The 19791-nt window shown below is 41.3% G+C and overlaps 1 protein-coding gene and 1 non-coding gene across 2 annotated transcripts in view; both read left to right on the plus strand.

Annotated features, from left to right (window-relative positions):
- The first annotated feature begins 7068 nt into the window (after positions 1-7068).
- trnas-aga (transfer RNA serine (anticodon AGA)) lies at positions 7069-7150 on the plus strand. The gene has a single exon. It is a non-coding gene; the product is annotated as a tRNA-Ser (tRNA).
- A 182-nt stretch (positions 7151-7332) lies between these two features.
- hs1bp3 (HCLS1 binding protein 3) overlaps positions 7333-19791 on the plus strand; it is a 104159-nt gene continuing 91700 nt past the window's right edge. The window contains exons 1-2 of the mRNA XM_073057001.1: positions 7333-7476; positions 9822-9987. Coding sequence (XP_072913102.1) covers positions 7451-7476; positions 9822-9987 — 192 coding nt within the window. The 5' untranslated portion in view covers positions 7333-7450. The remainder of the gene's footprint in view (positions 7477-9821; positions 9988-19791) is intronic.

Below are 19791 nucleotides of genomic sequence, written 5' to 3' on the forward strand. Positions count from 1 at the left end.
GGAATAGGTGTATAACTTCTGTTTAAAAATGGATAAAATGACAAGGCACAAAGAAGAGTTAAAAGGAAAGAAAATGAGATAGGAGGAATACTTTGAAAGAATATGATACATAGAAGCAAAAGATAGGGCATATTATGAGCCAGATTAAAGAAGACAGAAGAGCTAAAAATATATTTCCGAAAAGAAAATGTAATAGTGGACAAATTACAAGGAGGAACAAACTGGATGTGTAAAAAATAACTAAAGTTACAGGAAGATGTCAAAAGACAGCTGGGTCATTGACAGATGAATCTATTAAGAATTGTAAAGGGAGCATATGGGGCATATTTTCTTTTAAACATTTTAGTAATTTGCTTTCAAAGAAATTGAGAACGAAGGATCACAGGACAGGAACAATTCTCACTCATGTTTGAAAAATGAGCCTCTTTTTGTCGGAAATGTGTCAGCCTTGATTATGTGATTTGGTGAAGAGGTCTGTGCTCTGATCACATCCTCTCCTCCAGGCTTCAAAACATTCCTTGTGTTGTATGATTCTTCCACTCATAAACACAAATCTGTCTAGTATTTCAATCTAACTCCACCATGCCACTGCACATTACACAGTTCCTCTCAAATTCACGACATGCAATGATTTAATGCTTTTTTGCTGATTTCTCTGGATCTAACTACAACTGTTTTTTGCAGTCTTGCTCCTGGTTTTAATTTTTCTTTAAGTCTGCTGTTTCTGATTTTCCTGTTGCCATTCCTCATCTTGTGTTTTTATTTGTGACTCCTTTCATTCCTTCTATCTTTGGTCTGGTTCCTGAAATAAATATTTTACTTTTACTCTGGTCTTATTATTTGTTCTTTTACTGCCATGCCTCCTGCTGTTTGCATTTTAACTCTTTTTCGTGATGCTTGAGCATTTATTAGTTTTGCTGCTGCTGTAACATATTTACAGATAAAATGAGTGAAACAGTTACTCTAGGTTTTTTAAAAAGTGATTTCTTATTAACACCTGGTCTTTGTCTTTATCTTCTTTTAAAAAAAGACCTATATTTTAACTCTAGGTCTCTCTTTTTCTTTTCTATCATACCCTAACAATATGTCAGGTCACCCCTATCAATATTAAGTCTACTGTTTAAAGGATTGTTCCGTTATCGGTTTTATACTTGCATTTCTTGTATATCTATTTTTGCCTACATCTCCACTGATATCCGTGAAATATGACTCTATGTATTTTCATTCTAGCTTTTATTTTCTTCAGCTAATTTAACATTTCCACACCACTAATATACTATATTTTAATTACTGTTTTTCTTGGTAATTCACATTCACTTTGTGCTTCCCATTCTTGAATGAAATCTATGTACTGTAAAACCTCCAGTGATTTTCTTCCCTACAATTTATATTGGCTTTGGACTTCCTGGATTGGGTGGGGCCTGAATCACATTTTATTCATTTGCAGGCTTATAACTTTCAGCTGAGGGTGATAAGAGGATGCTCGAGATTAAAGACATTTTGCTCAGTGCCATCTGTTTCCTAGATTGATTGCTGTTGTGGAAAGGAGTTAGGATTCATGTGAGCAGAATGCTTTTCTAAGTGGTTGATATGTGCATCATCTTTTGATTACAATATTGGGTGGTGATATGAATACAGAATAATTATAATCAGTACTAATAAATGCTCAGAAATTTACCAGATATGCTGACCTCAATTCCACCAGGTCAGTTGAATCTGATGATTGTCAGTTCTCCTGCTTCATGGTGAATTGCAGCGTGGATTTATGGACTTTCACCCCCATTGTAGCCTGCTTTACCCTGCTTTCGTCACCTGCTGGAGGAATGCTTAATGTTAACAGACCTCTTCAGTCTCCAAGCCATCTAATTACAATCTGTCAGGAGTCATAGAGTAGATGGTAGTAGAAGTATATGTAAGGGAGAAAGGACTTTGATTCAGAGACCTCTAGTGCAGTATGCATTACAGGATGTGAGATATTTTACATGAGTGCTGCCAAGTTCCATTGCTTCCGTAGCAAGGGAAAAGATGCCATGTATTATTACACAACTAAAGCTGTAATCACTGGAATTTAAAAGTTAAGGCTGATTTCACTGAAGTTTAAAAGATAGTAATGGTAACTGATAGGGGAAACATCTGTTCTTTCCAATTGGAAAAACTAAGTGTGAGGGTCTTTAACCAAGAATTAGAGTCTCAGGACTGCACTTATGAAATACTTGCCACGCAGGGATGGTAGAGGTTTGTAATTCTCTTCTTTGAATAGCAATTAACCTTGCAACAATGGTTCATCTTAAATATTAAAAGGCAACCAAAGGCATTAATGGATATAGGGCAAGGGCAAATATATGTCACAGGGTAATACATAAATTTGACTTCATTAAATGGTAAAATAGCCCTGAGGAACCAAATGATTTATCCTGTCTGTTTCTTCATATGTTTCTACATCAGGGATTATTACTTGCATATTGGGACAAACAGTAACCCTTTTTGGTTTAATTAACTGATATCAGCTAACAAGTTGTGTTTGATGATTATATCAAGTCATTAAGCTTCTTGTCATAATTGGGAAAAAGTCATTCGGGTTACTTGTGCTCTACGTACATTCACTCTGCAAAAGGGGAAACGTCTCCTTCCATAAGAGCCATCCTGCTCCATTTACTAGTGTCTATTCTAATATTTGTTCCCTTCTTTCTCTCTAAGTTTCTTCCCTTAAAAGCCACTGAAGGCAATGCTAGGCTGCTGCTGGTGGAACCTCTGCCTTTGTTATGGGCATCAGTTGAGTGTGAATTTTCAAACAGCTCAGCATCCTAAAATGTGTCCTGCTCAATCACAGTCATGTTTCATTTAGTCATTCCAGTTGGTTTCAATGTATTATTTGTTTCTTAATCCAAAACTAGTTGGTAAATTTGATTTCACCATAGTACCTTCAAATTCTCTTGATTTAGTAACTTTCCTTTCAAATTTCATTTTCTGCTATGATCTTCTCTGCAAAAGTCCTTCAATAACATTTCAGAGCTGGTTGCATTTTCATAAAATAAAATCAAACAAATGAGAAAATTTGTTAACAACTAATTCAATAAAAACACTTCCATAATTATTAAATGAGTTCCTCTCCATTCAAATGAATAGAGTTGCTGTTCTTGCCACAACTTGGTACACCACTCAACACACACAAAATGCTGGAGGAACTCAACAGGCCAGGGAGCATCTATGGAAAAGAATAAACAGTCGACATTTCAGGCTGATACCCTTCATTACAACCCTTCATCTGATGAAGGGTCTCGGCCTGGAACGTTGACTGTACTTTTTTCCATAGATGCTCCCTGGCCTACTGAGTTCCTCTAGTATTTTGTGTCTGTTGCTTGGATTTCTAGCATTTCCAGGTTTTCTCTTGTTTGTGATTAGTAGACATTGCTGCTGAAGTTCATTCAGAAAACTGTTGGTAAATACAAATGAATAATTTTGGTACTTTAATGATTCTGCACAGAGCTGCAGATGGTTCCTTCACAACATAAACTGGATATCAAATTCTAGCCCAGTTTTAAGGCTTATTAACAGCTCCGTTTAAAAAAAAGATCAGCTACCATAAAAGATCATGATTCTGAGATGAGTGTAAATTGTTAAAGCACAGTAGATAAACGAGAATGAACTGATGATTCTAGTGTGTAGAATGAGCATGTGATTTTTCCCCACACACAGTACAATGAAACTGCCCCTCTTTAATGTAGACACAAAGATGTCTATTAATAAACACCATCCTGCTTATTAAATATTCAACCATAACTATAATTAATTGTATTTGTTAATATTCCATAGAAGATTTTACATCATATAAATACATATGAAACTCACTCCAAATTTTAAAGATAACAGTTTTATTACATTGTGTATACCAAGGTCCGTTACCTTAAATGGATGGCAAATTATGAGATTCAAACAAACCTGACTTTTAAATACCTGTCCTGAAGAAGAGGCAGAGTCTAGCTGACAAGGTAAATCAAAGCTATTGTAAAAACTAAAGAGAGGGCATATAACAAAGCAAAAACTAGTGGGAAGATAGAGGATTGGGAAGATTTTAAAAATCTACAGAGAGCAACTAAATATCTCATTAGAAGGGAAAAGATGAAATATGAAAGCAAGCTAGCAAATAATATTGAATTGGAGTGTAGAAGTTTGTTCAAGGATGTAAAAAAAAATAAAAGAGAGATGAGAATGGATATAGGACTGCCAGAAAATGAGGCAGGAGAAATAATAACGGGGGACAAGGAGACTGCAGATGAACTAAATGAGTATTTTGCATCAGTCTTCACTGTGGAAGACACTAGCAGTGTGCCAGATGTTGTAGTGTGTGAAGAGAGAGAAGTGGGTGCAGTTATTATTACAAGGGAGAAGGTGCTCAAAAAGCTGAAAGACCTATAAGTACAGAAGTCACCCGGACCAGATGAGCTGCACCCTAGGGTTCTGAAAGAACTAGCATTAGAGATTGTGGCGGCATTAGTAATGATCTTTCAAAAATCATTGGACTCCAGAATGGTGTCAGAGGACTGGAAAATAGCAAATGTCACCCTGGTCTTTAAGAAAGGAGAAAGGCAGCAGAAAGGAAATTATAGACCAGTTAGCCTGACTTCAGTGGTTGGGAAGATGCTAGAGTCAATTGGAGTAAAAAAGGAGTACTTGGTGACATAGGACAAGATAGGACAAAGTCAACATGATTTCCTTAAGGGAAAATCCTGCCTGATGAACCTGTTGGAATTCTTTGAGGAGACTGCAAGTAGGATCAATAAAGGGGATGCAGTGGATGTTGTATATTTGGACTTTCAGAAGGCCTTTGACGAAGTGCCACACATGAGGCTGATTACCAAGAGCCTGTGGTATTGCAGGAAAGTTACCAAGATGGTTAGAGCATTGGCTGATTGGAAGAAGCCAGTGAGTGGGAATGAAAGGATCCTTGTTTGGTTGGTTGCCAGTGACTAATAGTGTTCTGCAGGGGTCGGTGTTGGGACCACTTCTTTTTTTGCTGTATATAAATGATTGACATGATGGATTGATGGCTTTGTTGCCAAGTTTGCAGATGATACAAAGATTGGTGGAGAGGCAGGTAGTGTTGAGGAAACAGGTAGGATGCAGAAGGACTTAGACAGATTAGGAGAATGGGCAAATCAAATATAACATTGAAAATGGTTATGCACTTTGGTAGTAGAAATAAATGCGCAGACTATTTTTCAAATGGGGAGAAAATCCAAAAATCTGAGCTGCAAAGGGACTTGGGATTCCTTGAGCAGAACACCCTAAAGGTTAACTTGCAGGTTGAATCAGTGGTGAAAGGCAAATGCAATATTAGCATTCATTTCAAGAGGTCTAGAATACAAGAGGAGGGATGTGATGCTGAATCTTTATGACAATAGACAATAGGTGCAGAAGTAGACCATTCAGCCCTTCGAGCCTGCACTGCCATTCTGAGATCATGGCTGATCATCTACTATCAATACCCGGTTCCTGCCTTGTCCCCATATCCCTTGATTCCCCTATTCATAAGATACCTATCTAGCTCCTTCTTGAAAGCATCCAGAGAATTGGCCTCCACTGCCTTCCGAGGCAGTGCATTCCAGACCCCCACAACTCTCTGGGAGAAGAAGTTTTTCCTTAACTCTGTCCTAAATGACCTACCCCTTATTCTCAAACCATGCCCTCTGGTACTGGACTCTCCCAGCATCTGGAACATGTTTCCTGCCTCTATCTTGTCCAATCCCTTAATAATCTTATATGTTGCAATCAGATCCCCTCGCAATCTCCTTAATTCCAGCGTGTACAAGCCCAGTCTCTCTAACCTCTCTGCGTAAGACAGTCCGGACATCCCAGGAATTAACCTTGTGAATCTACGCTGCACCTCCTCTACAGCCAGGATGTCCTTCCTTAACCCTGGAGACCAAAACTGTACACAATACTCCAGGTGTGGTCTCACCAGGGCCCTGTACAGATGCAAAAGGATTTCCTTGCTCTTGTACTCAATTCCCTTTGTAATAAAGGCCAACATTCCATTAGCCTTCTTCACTGCCTGCTGCACTTGCTCATTCACCTTCAGTGACTGAGGCACTGGAGAGGCCTCATCTTGAATATTGTGAACAGTTTCGGGCTCCTCATCTTAGAAGAGATGTGATGGCATTGGAGAGGTTCCAGAGGAAGTTCACGAGGATGATTCCAGGAATGACAGGGTTATCATATGACAAACTTTTGATGGCTCTGGGTCTGTACTTGCTGGAATGGGGAGGGATCTCATTGAAATCTTTTGAATGTTGGAAGGACTAGACAGAGTATATGTGGAAAGGATGTTTCCCATGGTGGGAGAGTCTAGGACAAGAGGGCACAACCTCAGGATAGAGGGGCAACCTTTCAAAACAGAGATGCAGAGAAACTTCTTTAGCCAGAGGGTGGTGAACCTGTGGAATTTGTTGCCACGTGCAGCTGTGGAGGCCAAGTCATTGGGTGTATTTACCATAAAACCATGTAGAAGTATGTCATTCGGCCCATTTAAGGCGGACATTGATAGGTTCTTGATTCGATATGGCATCTAAGGTTATGGGGAGAAGGCAGGAAATGGGGTTGAGGAGGAGAAAAAAAGGACCAGCCATGATTGAATGGCGGAGCAGACTTGATGGGTCAAATGGCCTAATTCTGCTCGTATATCTTATGGTCTTCAATGCATTTTTAAAAAAAAACCGTTTTGGGTAATGGTAACAATTTTATTCAATTGTATGGATAACTTTATCTAAAAACTACAAAAAATGGATGAAAATAATTTCATTTGTACTAACAGGCATATCAAGCCGGGGTTCTAAGAGACATAATTATGTATCGATAAAGGCAAACATTATAACAAGGAAGTAATCTTGAAATTAATCTAAAAAATTGAGATAAATTCGAGCAGAACTGGTTAATGATTAGGCGTAGTCCCTGTAATTTCCTAATTCACAGACAAACTGAGATGAGAAACTATTTCTGAAAATTAAAACTAACGTTGTCAGGTGTCGTAGATCCCTCGGAAGAAGTATTGGTGGCAAGTGTGTTTGCCAAGTAGTCGTGGCCGAGTGGTTAAGGCGATGGACTAGAAATCCATTGGGGTCTCCCCGCGCAGGTTCGAATCCTGCCGACTACGGTTACGTTTTATTAATAACAGATGTTTTTCGAAGAATCAAAGACAAACGTGTCCCATTAAATGCTTCATCTTGTCCATACCGCGGTCATTAGTTAATAACCATTAGTTATTTTTGTAATGGATTTCCTGCTTTCAAGTGTCTGGGTGCGGGTGCCCCGACTTTCCGCCCTGGAATGGGCTGGGCTTCGTTGGCCACTTCCAGTGTCCCGTGACTTTCGCAGGCAGCGGAGCTACAGCGGAATCCCCGCTCGGCACCCGCAGTGAGATTCTCCCTTCTTGTTCCTGTAGTTCACCGACAACATGCCCGAGGGGCTGATCACATCCAGGTAGGGGTAATGGGAGGCATCTCGCCGCCTTCGCTAGAGTCCGCCCTACACCGCCGCCGCTCCTCCGAGAGAAAAACCTCCACACCTCTCGTTCTCGCCACTTTCCCTATCTGATCCTGATAATCGATTAGTATTGAGAGGCCTTAATGCAGTTTGAACGCACTCATCGAAGTTTAACTCTGCGGAATAGAGAAATATGTTTGTCATTTCTCCATATATTTGGCGAATTGAACGTTGCTTTGCAATTGGACGTCTGCGCCTGTGCATAATAACTCTTCAGCAATACAGTCAAGGCCGGAAGATTAACATGAAAATGCCACTTTTCTACAGTAGGGGGTAATCTTCTAGGTTTTGTATTGAACAGCCTTTCCCTTTGTGAGCTTAATATTGGTGCATGAAATTTTTATCAAAGTTTAAACTGACCTTGGAAAGAAGTCCCTTGCCAGTCCTATTTTAATCTGACTTTATATGATGAATAGTATTGCTTATGAACTCGAGAAAGTCTGCAAATGCTGGAGGTCGAAAGCAACACACAAAATACTGGAGGAACTCAGCAGGTCAGGCAGCATCTATGGAAATTAATAAAAAGGTCGATGCTTCAGGCAGACACTCCTCTTCAGGACTGAGAAGGAAGGGGAAAATGCTAGAATTAAATGTGAGGATGAGAGGATTGGTTATGCCATTGTATAGGTTTTTTTGATGTTCTAAGTTGGTGTGTGTGAGGGAGAGCATGGATGGTGAAGATGCACAACCAGGCTTGTAGAAAACTGAGATAAATTGTACATCTTTGCAGCCACCCATTAGCAAAGGTAAGTACAGATGGATCGATTAGCACTTCCACTATGCTAGGCTTTGGCCAACTGAGGAGAATATTCGGAGAGCAAGAATTCAAACCCAAATTTGTGGTCTACCAAACACGGTAATCCCTATCCTCCTAAATGCATCAGAGATGTGCCTAAGGTACAGTGCGCACTTCAAAGAACTGGACAAGGCCCACCTGCACTTCCCCTTCTAAATCCTTGAATTCCTTTGGCAAGATTGGCAGGCCAATGGGACCTTCTTCCATGTGGCAGCATTCCATGCATCAACCAGGTTTGGTTGGTGGACCAGATCATCCTTGTCCATGATGTGACTCCGGAGGCTGGAGCTCGTGTACACTTGCAGGTTTCAAGGAGTTGGAGAAAATACCGTAGGAACATTCCAAAAGTCCCCTTGAAATGTTGCTATATCTTCATGTGCTGATCCATCCCCTAAGGCTTCTCACAAGGGAGTAGAGACTGTCAGGAAGGAACTGTGCAAGTGGAGTGTATGATGGAAGCACAGGGAGGTCATGAGCAAATAGTATAATACCCCCCTAGCCCCCTTGTCAAGTACCAGTTGCCCCACCTATGTTTGAATCAGAATCAGGTTCATTATCACTGATATAGAGTTTGGGGTGAAATCTGTTGTCTTGTGACAGCAGTACAGTGCAAGACATAAAAATTACAACAGAAAGCCTGTGGATCCCACAGAGCTGGGGTAGAAGCAAGTCATTCTTAACACAGTTTTCGCCATCTAAGTAATTGGGTAAGAGCATTCAGCAGGAAGATTGTTTCCGATGTTGGGGAAGTCCAGAACGAGGGGTCACAGTTTAAGGATAAAGGGGAAGCCTTTTAGGACCGAGATGAGGAAAAACTTCTTCACACAGAGAGTGGTGAATCTGTGGAATTCTCTGCCACAGGAAACAGTTGGGGCCGGTTCATTGGCTATATTTAAGAGGAAGTTAGATATGGCCCTTGTGGCTAAAGGGATCAGGGGGTATGGAGAGAAAGCAGGTACAGGGTTCTGAGTTGGATGATCAGCCATGATCATACTGAATGGTGGTGCAGGCTCGAAGGGCCAAATGGCCTCCACCTATTTTCTATGTTTCTATCTGCCTGCGCCAGTGGACACGTTGTAATTTTCAAAAGCAGAAGTACTATTAATCTTCCAAAAAAAAAATTTACCAGTGAAAAATTCCTGATGTTTTGGATACTTTTTCAGAGCAATAAAGTTTTATCGGGTATGTGAGCAATGATTCAGTCATACAGTTTATTGCAGTGAGTTTGTATTAAGGTAAAAACTGCATTTAATACTGTAGTGCCTTCAACTTTTGGTATAATATTGGAAAGGGGTTACTTTCAGCAATTGCATTGAATGATACTGTATGCCGTTCTGTGGTACTTAACCATAGCTTATCGTCCTGCTGAAAATGCCTCGAACCCAGCGCAGCGTCTACACAGCACAATATCAGGAGTCTTTTTAAAGTGATACCCTTAATTAGTTTTGACAATGAATCCATAATTGTAATTTTTTTTTCATGGTAGAACAGTCCAGAATGCGACTACTGGAATAGACCTGTCAGTCCCAGAGTACCAGGAGATCCATGGAAAAATGATGTCTGGCCATGTGGAGTATCAGATTGTTGTTGTCACTCATCTGGCCTCCTTCAAGAGCACAAAGCACAAACCGAAAGATGTTATCCAGTTTGTGGTAAGTGAAGAAGAAAAATTCACAACCCATCTGTTAAGATTTTTCTTTTAAATGTGTGGAAAGATCAGTTAGGATAAAAAGCAATGTACAATTCAGTTAACAAGAATGAGTTTAAATAGCTCTAATGATCTTTGACCATATCTTTATAAATGTCATGTGAGTAACCTGATTGTTGTCACACTATAACCATATAACAATTACAGCACGGAAACAGGCCATCTTGGCCCTTCTGGTCCGTGCCGAACGCTTACTCTCACCTAATCCCACTGACCCACACTCAGCCCATAACCCTCCATTCCTTTCCTGTCCATATACCTATCCAATTTTACTTTAAATGACAATACCGAACCTGCCTCTACCACTTCTACTGGAAGCTCGTTCCACACAGCTACCACTCTCTGAGTAAAGAAATTCCCCCTCGTGTTACCCTTAAACTTTTGCTCCCTAACTCTCAACTCGTGTCCTCTTGTTTGAATCTCCCCTACTCTCAATGGAAAAAGCCTATCCACTAGATGTAGATTCACTCATCTTCCCCACAGCCACTGAATTTTACATTGTTTTTTTTAAGAACTTAATAATTACTTTGAGATAGTCACATGCTGATTATGGCTAAGTTACTTTATTTAAGTGTTTGTACTATGACAAAAGGAAGGGTTATGGGGAACTGACAGGAAAGCGCTTCTGAGGCCTGTTGTGTCAAATGAAACAACAGAACAAGTCACAGCAACAGGAGCATCCATTGCTCCTATTGCTATGTTCTTAGAATTTGTCATGGAGTTGTATCATCTTACAGCACACAGAAGTAGGCCCTTTTGCCTGTCAGAGCCATCTATACTAAATTTGTGTCACATAAAACTGAAAGTGAGACAGATTTATGATTTAATGATGGTGGGTGTAGGGAAAATTGCTGCCTCTGTAAATTCAAGTAATGGTTTTTTCCTCTTTAAAGACATGACAACTTCTAGGTTTTGGTACTGCCATGAACATCCAGGGCGAGTGAAGGTTCTCTTCTTTACTCCAGGATTAATGGGTCACTGGAGCGCACCTTTTGCTCATTTGCGCCACCTGCTGGATGCAGCTGTAACGTTTGCTTTGCATGTAGGATCTTAGAATGAGGTTATTGGACACATTCTGCAAGTACATACTCTTTACAAGATCAGTCTCATTTTCCCACCACCTCCCTGTTCTGCAAACTTTTTGTTTTTTAAAAATAGTTTTTAAATGCTCTTTTTGCAAATTACTATTTAACCCCTCAAAATGAACAACTTCAAGCAGTGCATTTGAAATTGAAGTAAAATATTTCTCTTCTCTGCAGTTTTTTTTTTACAGTATATCTGTGTTCTTTAACCCTCCTCCTCAAGAGGCCAAATGACTTGTTTGTGCTCTAATTAAAGCTGTGCTGTAGATTTTCCCAGTAAATGCAGGTAAGATTATTTCTCTAAACACAAGAGATTCTGCAGATGCTGAAAATGCTGTGTAATACCAACAAAATGCTGGAGAAACTCTGCAGGTCAGGCAGAATCTATGGAGAGGAACAAACAGTCAATGTTTTAGGCTGAAGATTACTTCTCTATTTTAGAATTTTAGAAATGACTATCCACTTAGGATTTCATAGTACTATATCATGTGTCATTTATTTTTCTGAGCTGACGAAACACTGATAAAGGCTGTATATGTTCTTGGATAATGTCTGCCGGCCTGTGAGTGTCTTGAAACTAAAGCCTGATTACAGCTTGTGGAGTGTAGACTGAAGGCTTCCTAATGAAAGAGCGAATGTTTAATGAACATGCGTGTTCAAAATCATACAGGGGTTACAAAAATGGCACTGCCTTAGACTATGATGAGAATTAACTAGGATGACCAAGTTAAATTTGAGACTCTGTAGGACTGTGGCCCACGTCCAACTGCTGTACACTGCTGTGGACTGTCTTGTTAAAGTTAATGGGCCCTTGACAATGCCCTTGTGTGTCAGGGGTGGCCCATGTTGGGGCAGTTGTACTCCCTTTACGTGGAACTATCACTGTGCCTTCTCCTTAAGAGGTTAACGGGTTTGTTTCTATGTGAACCAGGCATGGAGCTGAACCTTTTGGCTTACACTGATGACGTCCTCCTCGTGGTCACTGACCCTGTTGACTCGCAGAGGATGCGAGACCACCGGCGGGTCTTCTCAGCCGTGTCCTCTGCGAGGGTCAGTGAGGAAAGGTGTGCAGGCCTCTTGGTGGGTCAGTGGCAAGTGGACTCCTTACCAGAGAGGTTGAGACCCTTTGCGTGGAGCACCACCCACCCCCTCTACTTAGGGGCCTACCTGAGCTCGAGGGAAGAGCCTGGCCGATTTGGAGACGTAAATCTCTGCCCTGCTGGGACTCTGGCCAGGCCTCCTTCGTGCAATCTCATACCGCAGAAGGGCATTGGTTATAAATCACCTCCATGATGTGGTGCCAGCTGCTTACTTCAGTCCCGCCCACTGCTTTTATCTCCAGAGGCTGGTGGGCAATGGGTGGCATTGGGTCTCTGCTGTGGTCCTGTGCCTTCTGATTGCGGAGGGCAGTTAGTCATTGGCGGCTCTGCACCTCAGGACCCTGTGTCGTGGTCACTGCGTAAGCCATGCTGCTCTGAGGGAACGGCCTCTGAGAGCTGGTGAGGGTACGGGGCCTAGCCATATCCAGACAGGGTGCTCTCGCGCTGGTGGGGGAACTGGTCTCCATCCTATCACGGTGGGTATGGAAGGGGTTCGGGGAAGTTGGAGGGGTTCCGGCTGTACCATCAGCGCTCGTCGGCCCCAGTCCTCGGAATACCACGTAGGAGATGGTCCCATAATCACGTGAGCCATCTCATGGGGATCCCCACCGTGCCCTTCTGTGACGCTTCAAAGTGTTTCTTGTGTGAGCTACTCCTGCACACCTGTCACTTCCTTGTCTTCGTCTGCCAATTTGGCTCACCTTGGCGGTATGTTTTACCATCGGGCAGCGGAGGAGGTCCCCAGTGGAAATCTCGTTATGGAGGGGCCCTTTCCTGTTTACAGGGGACCTGAGGTGGAAGGTGTTGCATAGGGCAGTACCGTGCAACAGGTTTTTAAGCAGGTTCACCTGTTGGTTTTGTGGCCAGGAGGAGTCAGTTTATACGGGGTGTGAGAGGTTGTGGCCCCGGTTTGAGTATCTGAAGAGGCTGCTGCTCGTGTTCTGGTTGCAAATCAGCCCTGCGATCCTTGTACACGGGCATCCAGTACGGGAGGGGGCAAGTCGCAAGGAGGATCTACCGGTGGGCTCGCTCCTGGGCCTGGCCGAGATGGCCAATCGTGGGTCCAGGCGGCGGAAAGTCGAGGACTGTGCTAAGCTGACTGTTCCCTTGGAGAGGGGAGCATGCAGGCACAATGGGTACAGCGAGGGATTTCTGGGAACGGTGCCCCCCCCCCCAGCGAGTTGACTGTTTTAATCATATTTTAATTTGAATTTATTCACTGTCTTGTAAATACTGAATGTGGGTACTCTGTGTATTTGCTGTGTAAATAAACTTTTACAGTTTTGTAAAATAACTGGATTATAATGTTAGTCATTGAGACTTGGTGAGGGAAAAATTAAAAGGTAGCAGAGGTTTTGAAGATTATAAAGACAAGCCAGGTGATTATTAAAATAGTCAAATCTGCAGGTAACAAGAATATAAATGTAGATCTTGGCAGCAGGTGGGTGGAAGTATGCTATCTTTTTGATGGAGAGACCAAGTCCTGAAAACTGGTTTGGGCCCTGCGGCATTCTGGTTCAATCCAAAGCGTTGCTATATACACAAATATAATTAATGGCTAGAATAAGTTTTGTGGTGGGGGAATCAAAAAACATAGCTTGTTTTTTGCAGTGTTCAGAGGAAATTGTGGTTTATCAGAAATGAATGTTTAATAAGCTGTTTGATGTGACAGATAAGATGGAAGGTTACAGGAAAATACTGCTGTAACCTGCTATTTAGAATTCAAAAGTTCAAAGTAAATTTATTATCAAGGTACCATTTGTCACCATTTGCTACTTTGAGATGCATTTTCTCAGAGGCATTTACAGCAAAATAACAAAATATCATAGTTCATGAAAAACTATATACAGTTGGCTCTCCTTATCCGCAGATTCAGCCAACCGCGGATCGGGAAAACCCGGAAGTTCTCTCGCCAACACTCATTGCTTGAGCATGTACAGACTATTTTTTTCTTGTCATTATTCCCTAAACAATACAGTATAACAACTATTTACATAGCATTTACATTGTATTAGGTATTATAAGTAATCTAGAAATGACTTAAAAGTACAGGCAGTCCCTGGGTTATGAATGAGTTCCACTCCTGAGTCCGTCTTTAAGTTGGATTTGAAGTCGAAACAGGTACATCCGGTATTATTTAACGTCAGTCAAACGTCTTTCATAGTATATAGTACATATTTTACCTTTCTATGCATATAGAACAATTAAGAAACATACCACTGCATTGCTTAGTTACAATTGTAGCTTTCATCGGGGCAGGGCCTTTCACATGCTTCATTAAAATTGTTCAGATCGTTGACCGACTGTAGCCTAACGCTTTTCCAATGACTGATGGCATTTCACCTCTTTCCAATCGCTTTACTACATCCACCTTATTTTCAATCGCAATCGTGATTATTTTCGTGAACAGAAGCTCTGCGGATTCAGAGCTGCGCCTCCAGGTCCTAATGTCCACCGTACTGAAACATGTTAAATAAAGTCCGAGGTTCCGCTGGGTCCTAAAGACCATCGCACTGATACATGCTAAATAAGGGACTTGAGCATCCGCGAATTTTGGTATCCGCGGGGGCGGGGGGGGTGGTCCTAGAACCAATCCCCCACGGATAAGGAGGGCCAACTGTATGCAAAGATTGACAAACATCCAATGTGCAAAAGGAGACAAATGTGCCAACAATAACTAAAAAGTGGAAATAAATAATATGGGACCATGAGTTGTGGAGTCCTTGAAAATGAGTCAATAGGATGAAGAGTCAATTCAGTGTTGAGGTGAGTGAAGTTTTTCATGCTGGTTCAGGAGCCTGATGACTGTAGGGTAATAATTGTTCCTGAACCTGGTGGATTGGGAGCCAAGGCTCCTCTACTTCCTGCCCAGTGGTAGTAGCGAGAAGACAGCATGGCCTGGATGATGATGAATGCTGCTTTCTTGTGCCAGTGCTCCGTATAATTGTGCTCAGTGATGGGAACAGCTTTATTTGTGAAGGACTGGATGCTTCCATCACTTTTTGTAGATTTTCCATTCCAGGGCATGATTGTTTCCATATCAGTCCTTGATAGAACTAGTCCGATTCTAAGAATCTACTGAAGTTGTCAAAGTCTTGAATGACATGCCAGATCTACATAGACTTCTAAGAAAATATGGGCACTGTTGTGCCACCTTTGTGACGGCACTTGTGTGCTAGTCCAAGGATAGATCGTCTGATGTGGTAGCAGCAAGGAATTTAAAGTTATTAACCCTTTCCACCTCCGATCCCCTAATGAGGACTGGTCCTTGGACCTATGGCTTCTTCCTTCGCCAGTCAAGAATCACCTCTTGGGTTTTGCTGACATTGAGTGAGAGGTTCCAGCAACACTGGTGTCATCAGCAAACATAAATATCCTTAAATAAACTTAGAATTAAACACAGTGGCAGTGTTGGGTGGTGATGTGATCTATTAAAGCAAGATTGATTTGGGAAAACCTAAATCAATTTGTATCCCATAATGCTATTCATCTTTTACTCAAGACTTTGCTTTCTTTTTCATAAAGTACAAATCAGGAAATGTATCATCTACAATACATACAAAATGCTGGAGGAACTCAACAAGCCTGGCAGCATACTGTATATAGAAAAGAATAAGCAGTAGATGTTTTGGGCAGAAACCCTTCACCAGCTTCTTCCTGATGAAGGGTCTCAGCCCAAAACGCCGACTGTTTACTTGTTTCCATCGACGCTGCCTGGCCTGCTGACTTCCTCCAGCATTTTGTGTTATTACTTTGATTTCCAGCATCTGCAGATTTTATTTTGTTTGTGAAATGTATAATCTGTATCAGTACATCACTTTGTTCATGTCACTGCTTTCATGAATCCGATGATGAGCAGTTACGTTGCTTGGTTTTTCTGCCATGACTCTGGACATACTTAGGGGAGCATATGGCCATCAGTTAATCAGGGTAGCTGTTTATTTGGGACACTCTTAAAGAACAAAATCTAAATCGAGGAAACAGCCAGGGTTCACTTCGTTTATCTGGGACATTATGCCGGTCAATTTGGGCAGGAGACTTTTGCCGAGTGGTTTCAAACCAGTGTCAGTCACTTACAATTGTGTGGCCATCAGACACTACATTGTGCTTAGTGCGATAATTTTTTAAATAGCATCAGCTGCATGTGTTTGTGTTCAAAAAGCAATGATTTTTGTCACTGATAGTTGGCGAAACTCTGCGGAACTGTTTTGCTCACCGTGGTTTCAAGCATTCAGGAATGCAGATGCCAGAAACAGTAGAAAATGACGCAATTTCATGACTTCAGTTGGGAATTACGAAGAATTTGAAGGTATCTAAAATCATCTTGAATGTTACAGTGAAAATTAACATTCGGAGGATGCTGTTGTTTAAAGCATTATATGAAGGCAATGTTATCTGTAGCAGTTGTTCATTTAATGTCAATCAAAAGAACACAGCTGATAACTTCCTCCTGTTAGGAACTACTACAGTTTTATAGCACTGTAGAGATATTGGTAGTGTTCCAATTTGTTCTGTATTTAATTGAACTTCATAAATTATTACTCAGTTAAACGGTAGTTTGTCTTTTTATATACCTTTAACTGTTTCCATGAAACTTCAGCTAATTGGAGCAGCCACTTAATTGGGTCAAAATGTGCTGATCCCGATGTGTCCTAGTTAAGAAACAAGCCAGTGCAGAGTTTCCCTGTGGCCATCCCTCTCAACAACAGGTAAATCACTTTGGATACTGTCGAGGGGATGACCTAACACAGGAAGGTCAGAATGGTTGGGTCTCTGGCATTGAGTCTGCCTCTGTGACTCAGAAGGGAAGGGGGGAGAAGAGGCACATGGTGGTGATAGTGGATTCATTAGGTGAATGGACAGGAGGTTCTGTGGGCAAGAACAAGGTCCCCGGATGGTATATTTCCTCCCGGGTACCGTGGTCCAGGATATCTTGGATCAAATCCTTAGTATCCTTAAGTAGGAGGATGAACAACCAGAAGTTGTGGTCCGTGTAGGTACCAGTGACGTGGGTAGATTGAGTGATGAGGCTCTGCATAGGGAGTTCAAGGAGTTAGGTGGTAAGTTGAAGGGCAGGATCTCCAGGGCTGTGATCTCGGGATTGCTATCCATGCCATGTGCTAGTGAGACTAGAACTAGGAAGATTATACAGTTTAATATGTGGCTAAGAAGTTTGTGTAGGAAGGCATAGGGCTCTCTTTCAGTGAAGGTGAGGCCTGTACAGAATGGACTGATTCTTTTCACGTTACATGTCAATGATTTGGATGATTTTTGTTGCAAAGTTTGCAGCTGATAAGTGGGGGCAGGTAGTTTTGAGGAAGTAGAGGGGCTACAAAATGACTTGGACAGATTAGGAGAATGGGTAAAGAAATGGCAGAATATAATGTTGGAAGTGTATGGTCATGCACATTGTTAAAAGAAATGAAAGGGTTGATTATTTTCTAAATGGAGAGAAAATACAGAAAGCACAGGCGCAAACGGACTTGGGAGTTCTCGTGCAGGGTTCTCTAAAGGTTAAATTTCATGTTGAGGATGTGGTGAGGAAGGCAAATGCAATGTTAGCAGTCATTTCAAGAGGACTAGAATATAAAGCGAGGATGTAATGTTGAAACCTTATAAGGGACGGGTGAGGCTTCACATGGAGTATTGGGCCCCTTTTCTTAAAAAGGATGTGTTGAAACTGGAGAGGGTTCAAAGGAAATTAATGAAAATGATTCTAGGATTGAATGGCTTGTCATACGAAAAGTGTCTGATGGCTCTGGGCCTGTATTAACTAGAATTCAGAAGAATGAGGAGTGATCTCTTCGAAACCTATGGATGGTGAAAGTCCTTGATAGAGTGGATGTGGAGATATTGTTTCCGATGGTGGAAGAGTCTAAGACCTGAGGACACAGACTCAGAATAGAGGGGTGTCTTTTTAGAACAGAGATGAGGAAAAATTTCTTGAGCCAGAGAGGGGCAAGTCTGTGGAATTTTTTTTTGCCACAAACAGCTGTGGAGCTCAAGCCTTTATGTATATTTAAGGCAGAGGTTAATAAGATTCTTAATTTGGTGGGGCATGAAGGGATATGGGGAGAAGGCAGGAGATTGGGACTGAGAGGAAAATTGGAACAGCCATGATGAAATGGCTGATGAGACTCACTGGACCAAATGGTCTAATTCTGTTTGTATATCTCACGGTTTTGTGGTCAATTAACTGGAATCACTGTATATAGAGAAAAGTGCTGGAAAAGGGTCAGTAACATCATGAAGGACCCCATCTACCCTGTTCGTGGATGGTTTGTCTCACTTCCATTACAGAGGAATCTACTTAGCATCCACGCCAGGACCACCAGACTCAAAAACAGTTGCTTTCCCCAAGTAGTAAGTCTGATCAACAGCTATACCTACTTACCCACTACAACACATCTTCCCAGCACCAGTACTTTATCATTTCCTCTCAGTGTCACCTTACGGATTTACAATCCATGTATAAAAGTTATGTCTTTATATTTATTGTTTTTTATTATTGTGTTTTTTATCTAACTGAGTTTTTATTTGCGCTGCATGAGATCCAGAGTAACAATTATTTTGTTCTCCTCTAACCTTGTTTATGGAAGTGACATCAACTTATCTTGAAGATGAGCTACAGTTGAATGATTAGTATGTTCTGGAAATTGTTTTATGATGTGGCCACTAGAGGGCATGAACTGCCAACAATACACCCTATACTCATTGTAACACACTTGAAATACTGGAGGAAGTCAGTAGGTCAGGCAGTATTTATGGAAAGGAATTATGAGTCAATGTTTCTGGCCGAGACCCTTCATCAGTACTCAAAACCTGAAATGTCAACTGTTTATTCTTTTTCATAGATGCTGCCTGACCTGCTGAAACACAAACCACAAGAATATCTGCAGCTATGGTGGCCAAATCTGTATGTATATTTAAGGCAGAGGTTGATAGATTCTTGATTGGTCTGGGCATGAAGGAATACAGGGAGAAGGCAGGAGACTGGGACTATGAGTAAAATTGGATCAGCCATGATGAAATGATGGAGATTTGATGGGCCAGATGGCATAATTCTGCTCTTGTATCTTAGGGTCTTCTTATCCTACTCTCAATGCATTGGCGCTTTCATCTGCTCTTTTGGGTTCAGATGCTGCTATTATAATGTTAACCTGTAAAATTATTTGATTTGAATTGAACAATTTTATAAAACAAAATGAAAAACCTAACGATCTGGCTACATCATTACATTTGCTAAACTAAGATCCTTGTGTCATCTCACTCATTTTATATTAATTCAAAAGAAAAGTAGGTTTTGCCAGTCATGGAGAATTGAAATCTGATTAATCCCTGTCTAGATTGTTGCCCTGGGATCCAAAGTCTGTATCTCAAAGGGACAAACTTGGTTAAGTTAGCAATTGACTACTGTTCATTCTAAGCCACATTAAGTTATTTTGAAGTGCTTTCCAAGTTGTCTCAGTTGTATAATTCATATTGCCAGGTACCTTAATTTTTTTTTTAACTTAAATGCTAGAGAACTTAAGATTTCTAGCAGCTTCTGCATGGATTCATGGGGCT

The sequence above is a fragment of the Hemitrygon akajei genome, chromosome 9, assembly GCF_048418815.1.
Source record: "Hemitrygon akajei chromosome 9, sHemAka1.3, whole genome shotgun sequence".
Classification (NCBI taxonomy): domain Eukaryota; kingdom Metazoa; phylum Chordata; class Chondrichthyes; order Myliobatiformes; family Dasyatidae; genus Hemitrygon; species Hemitrygon akajei.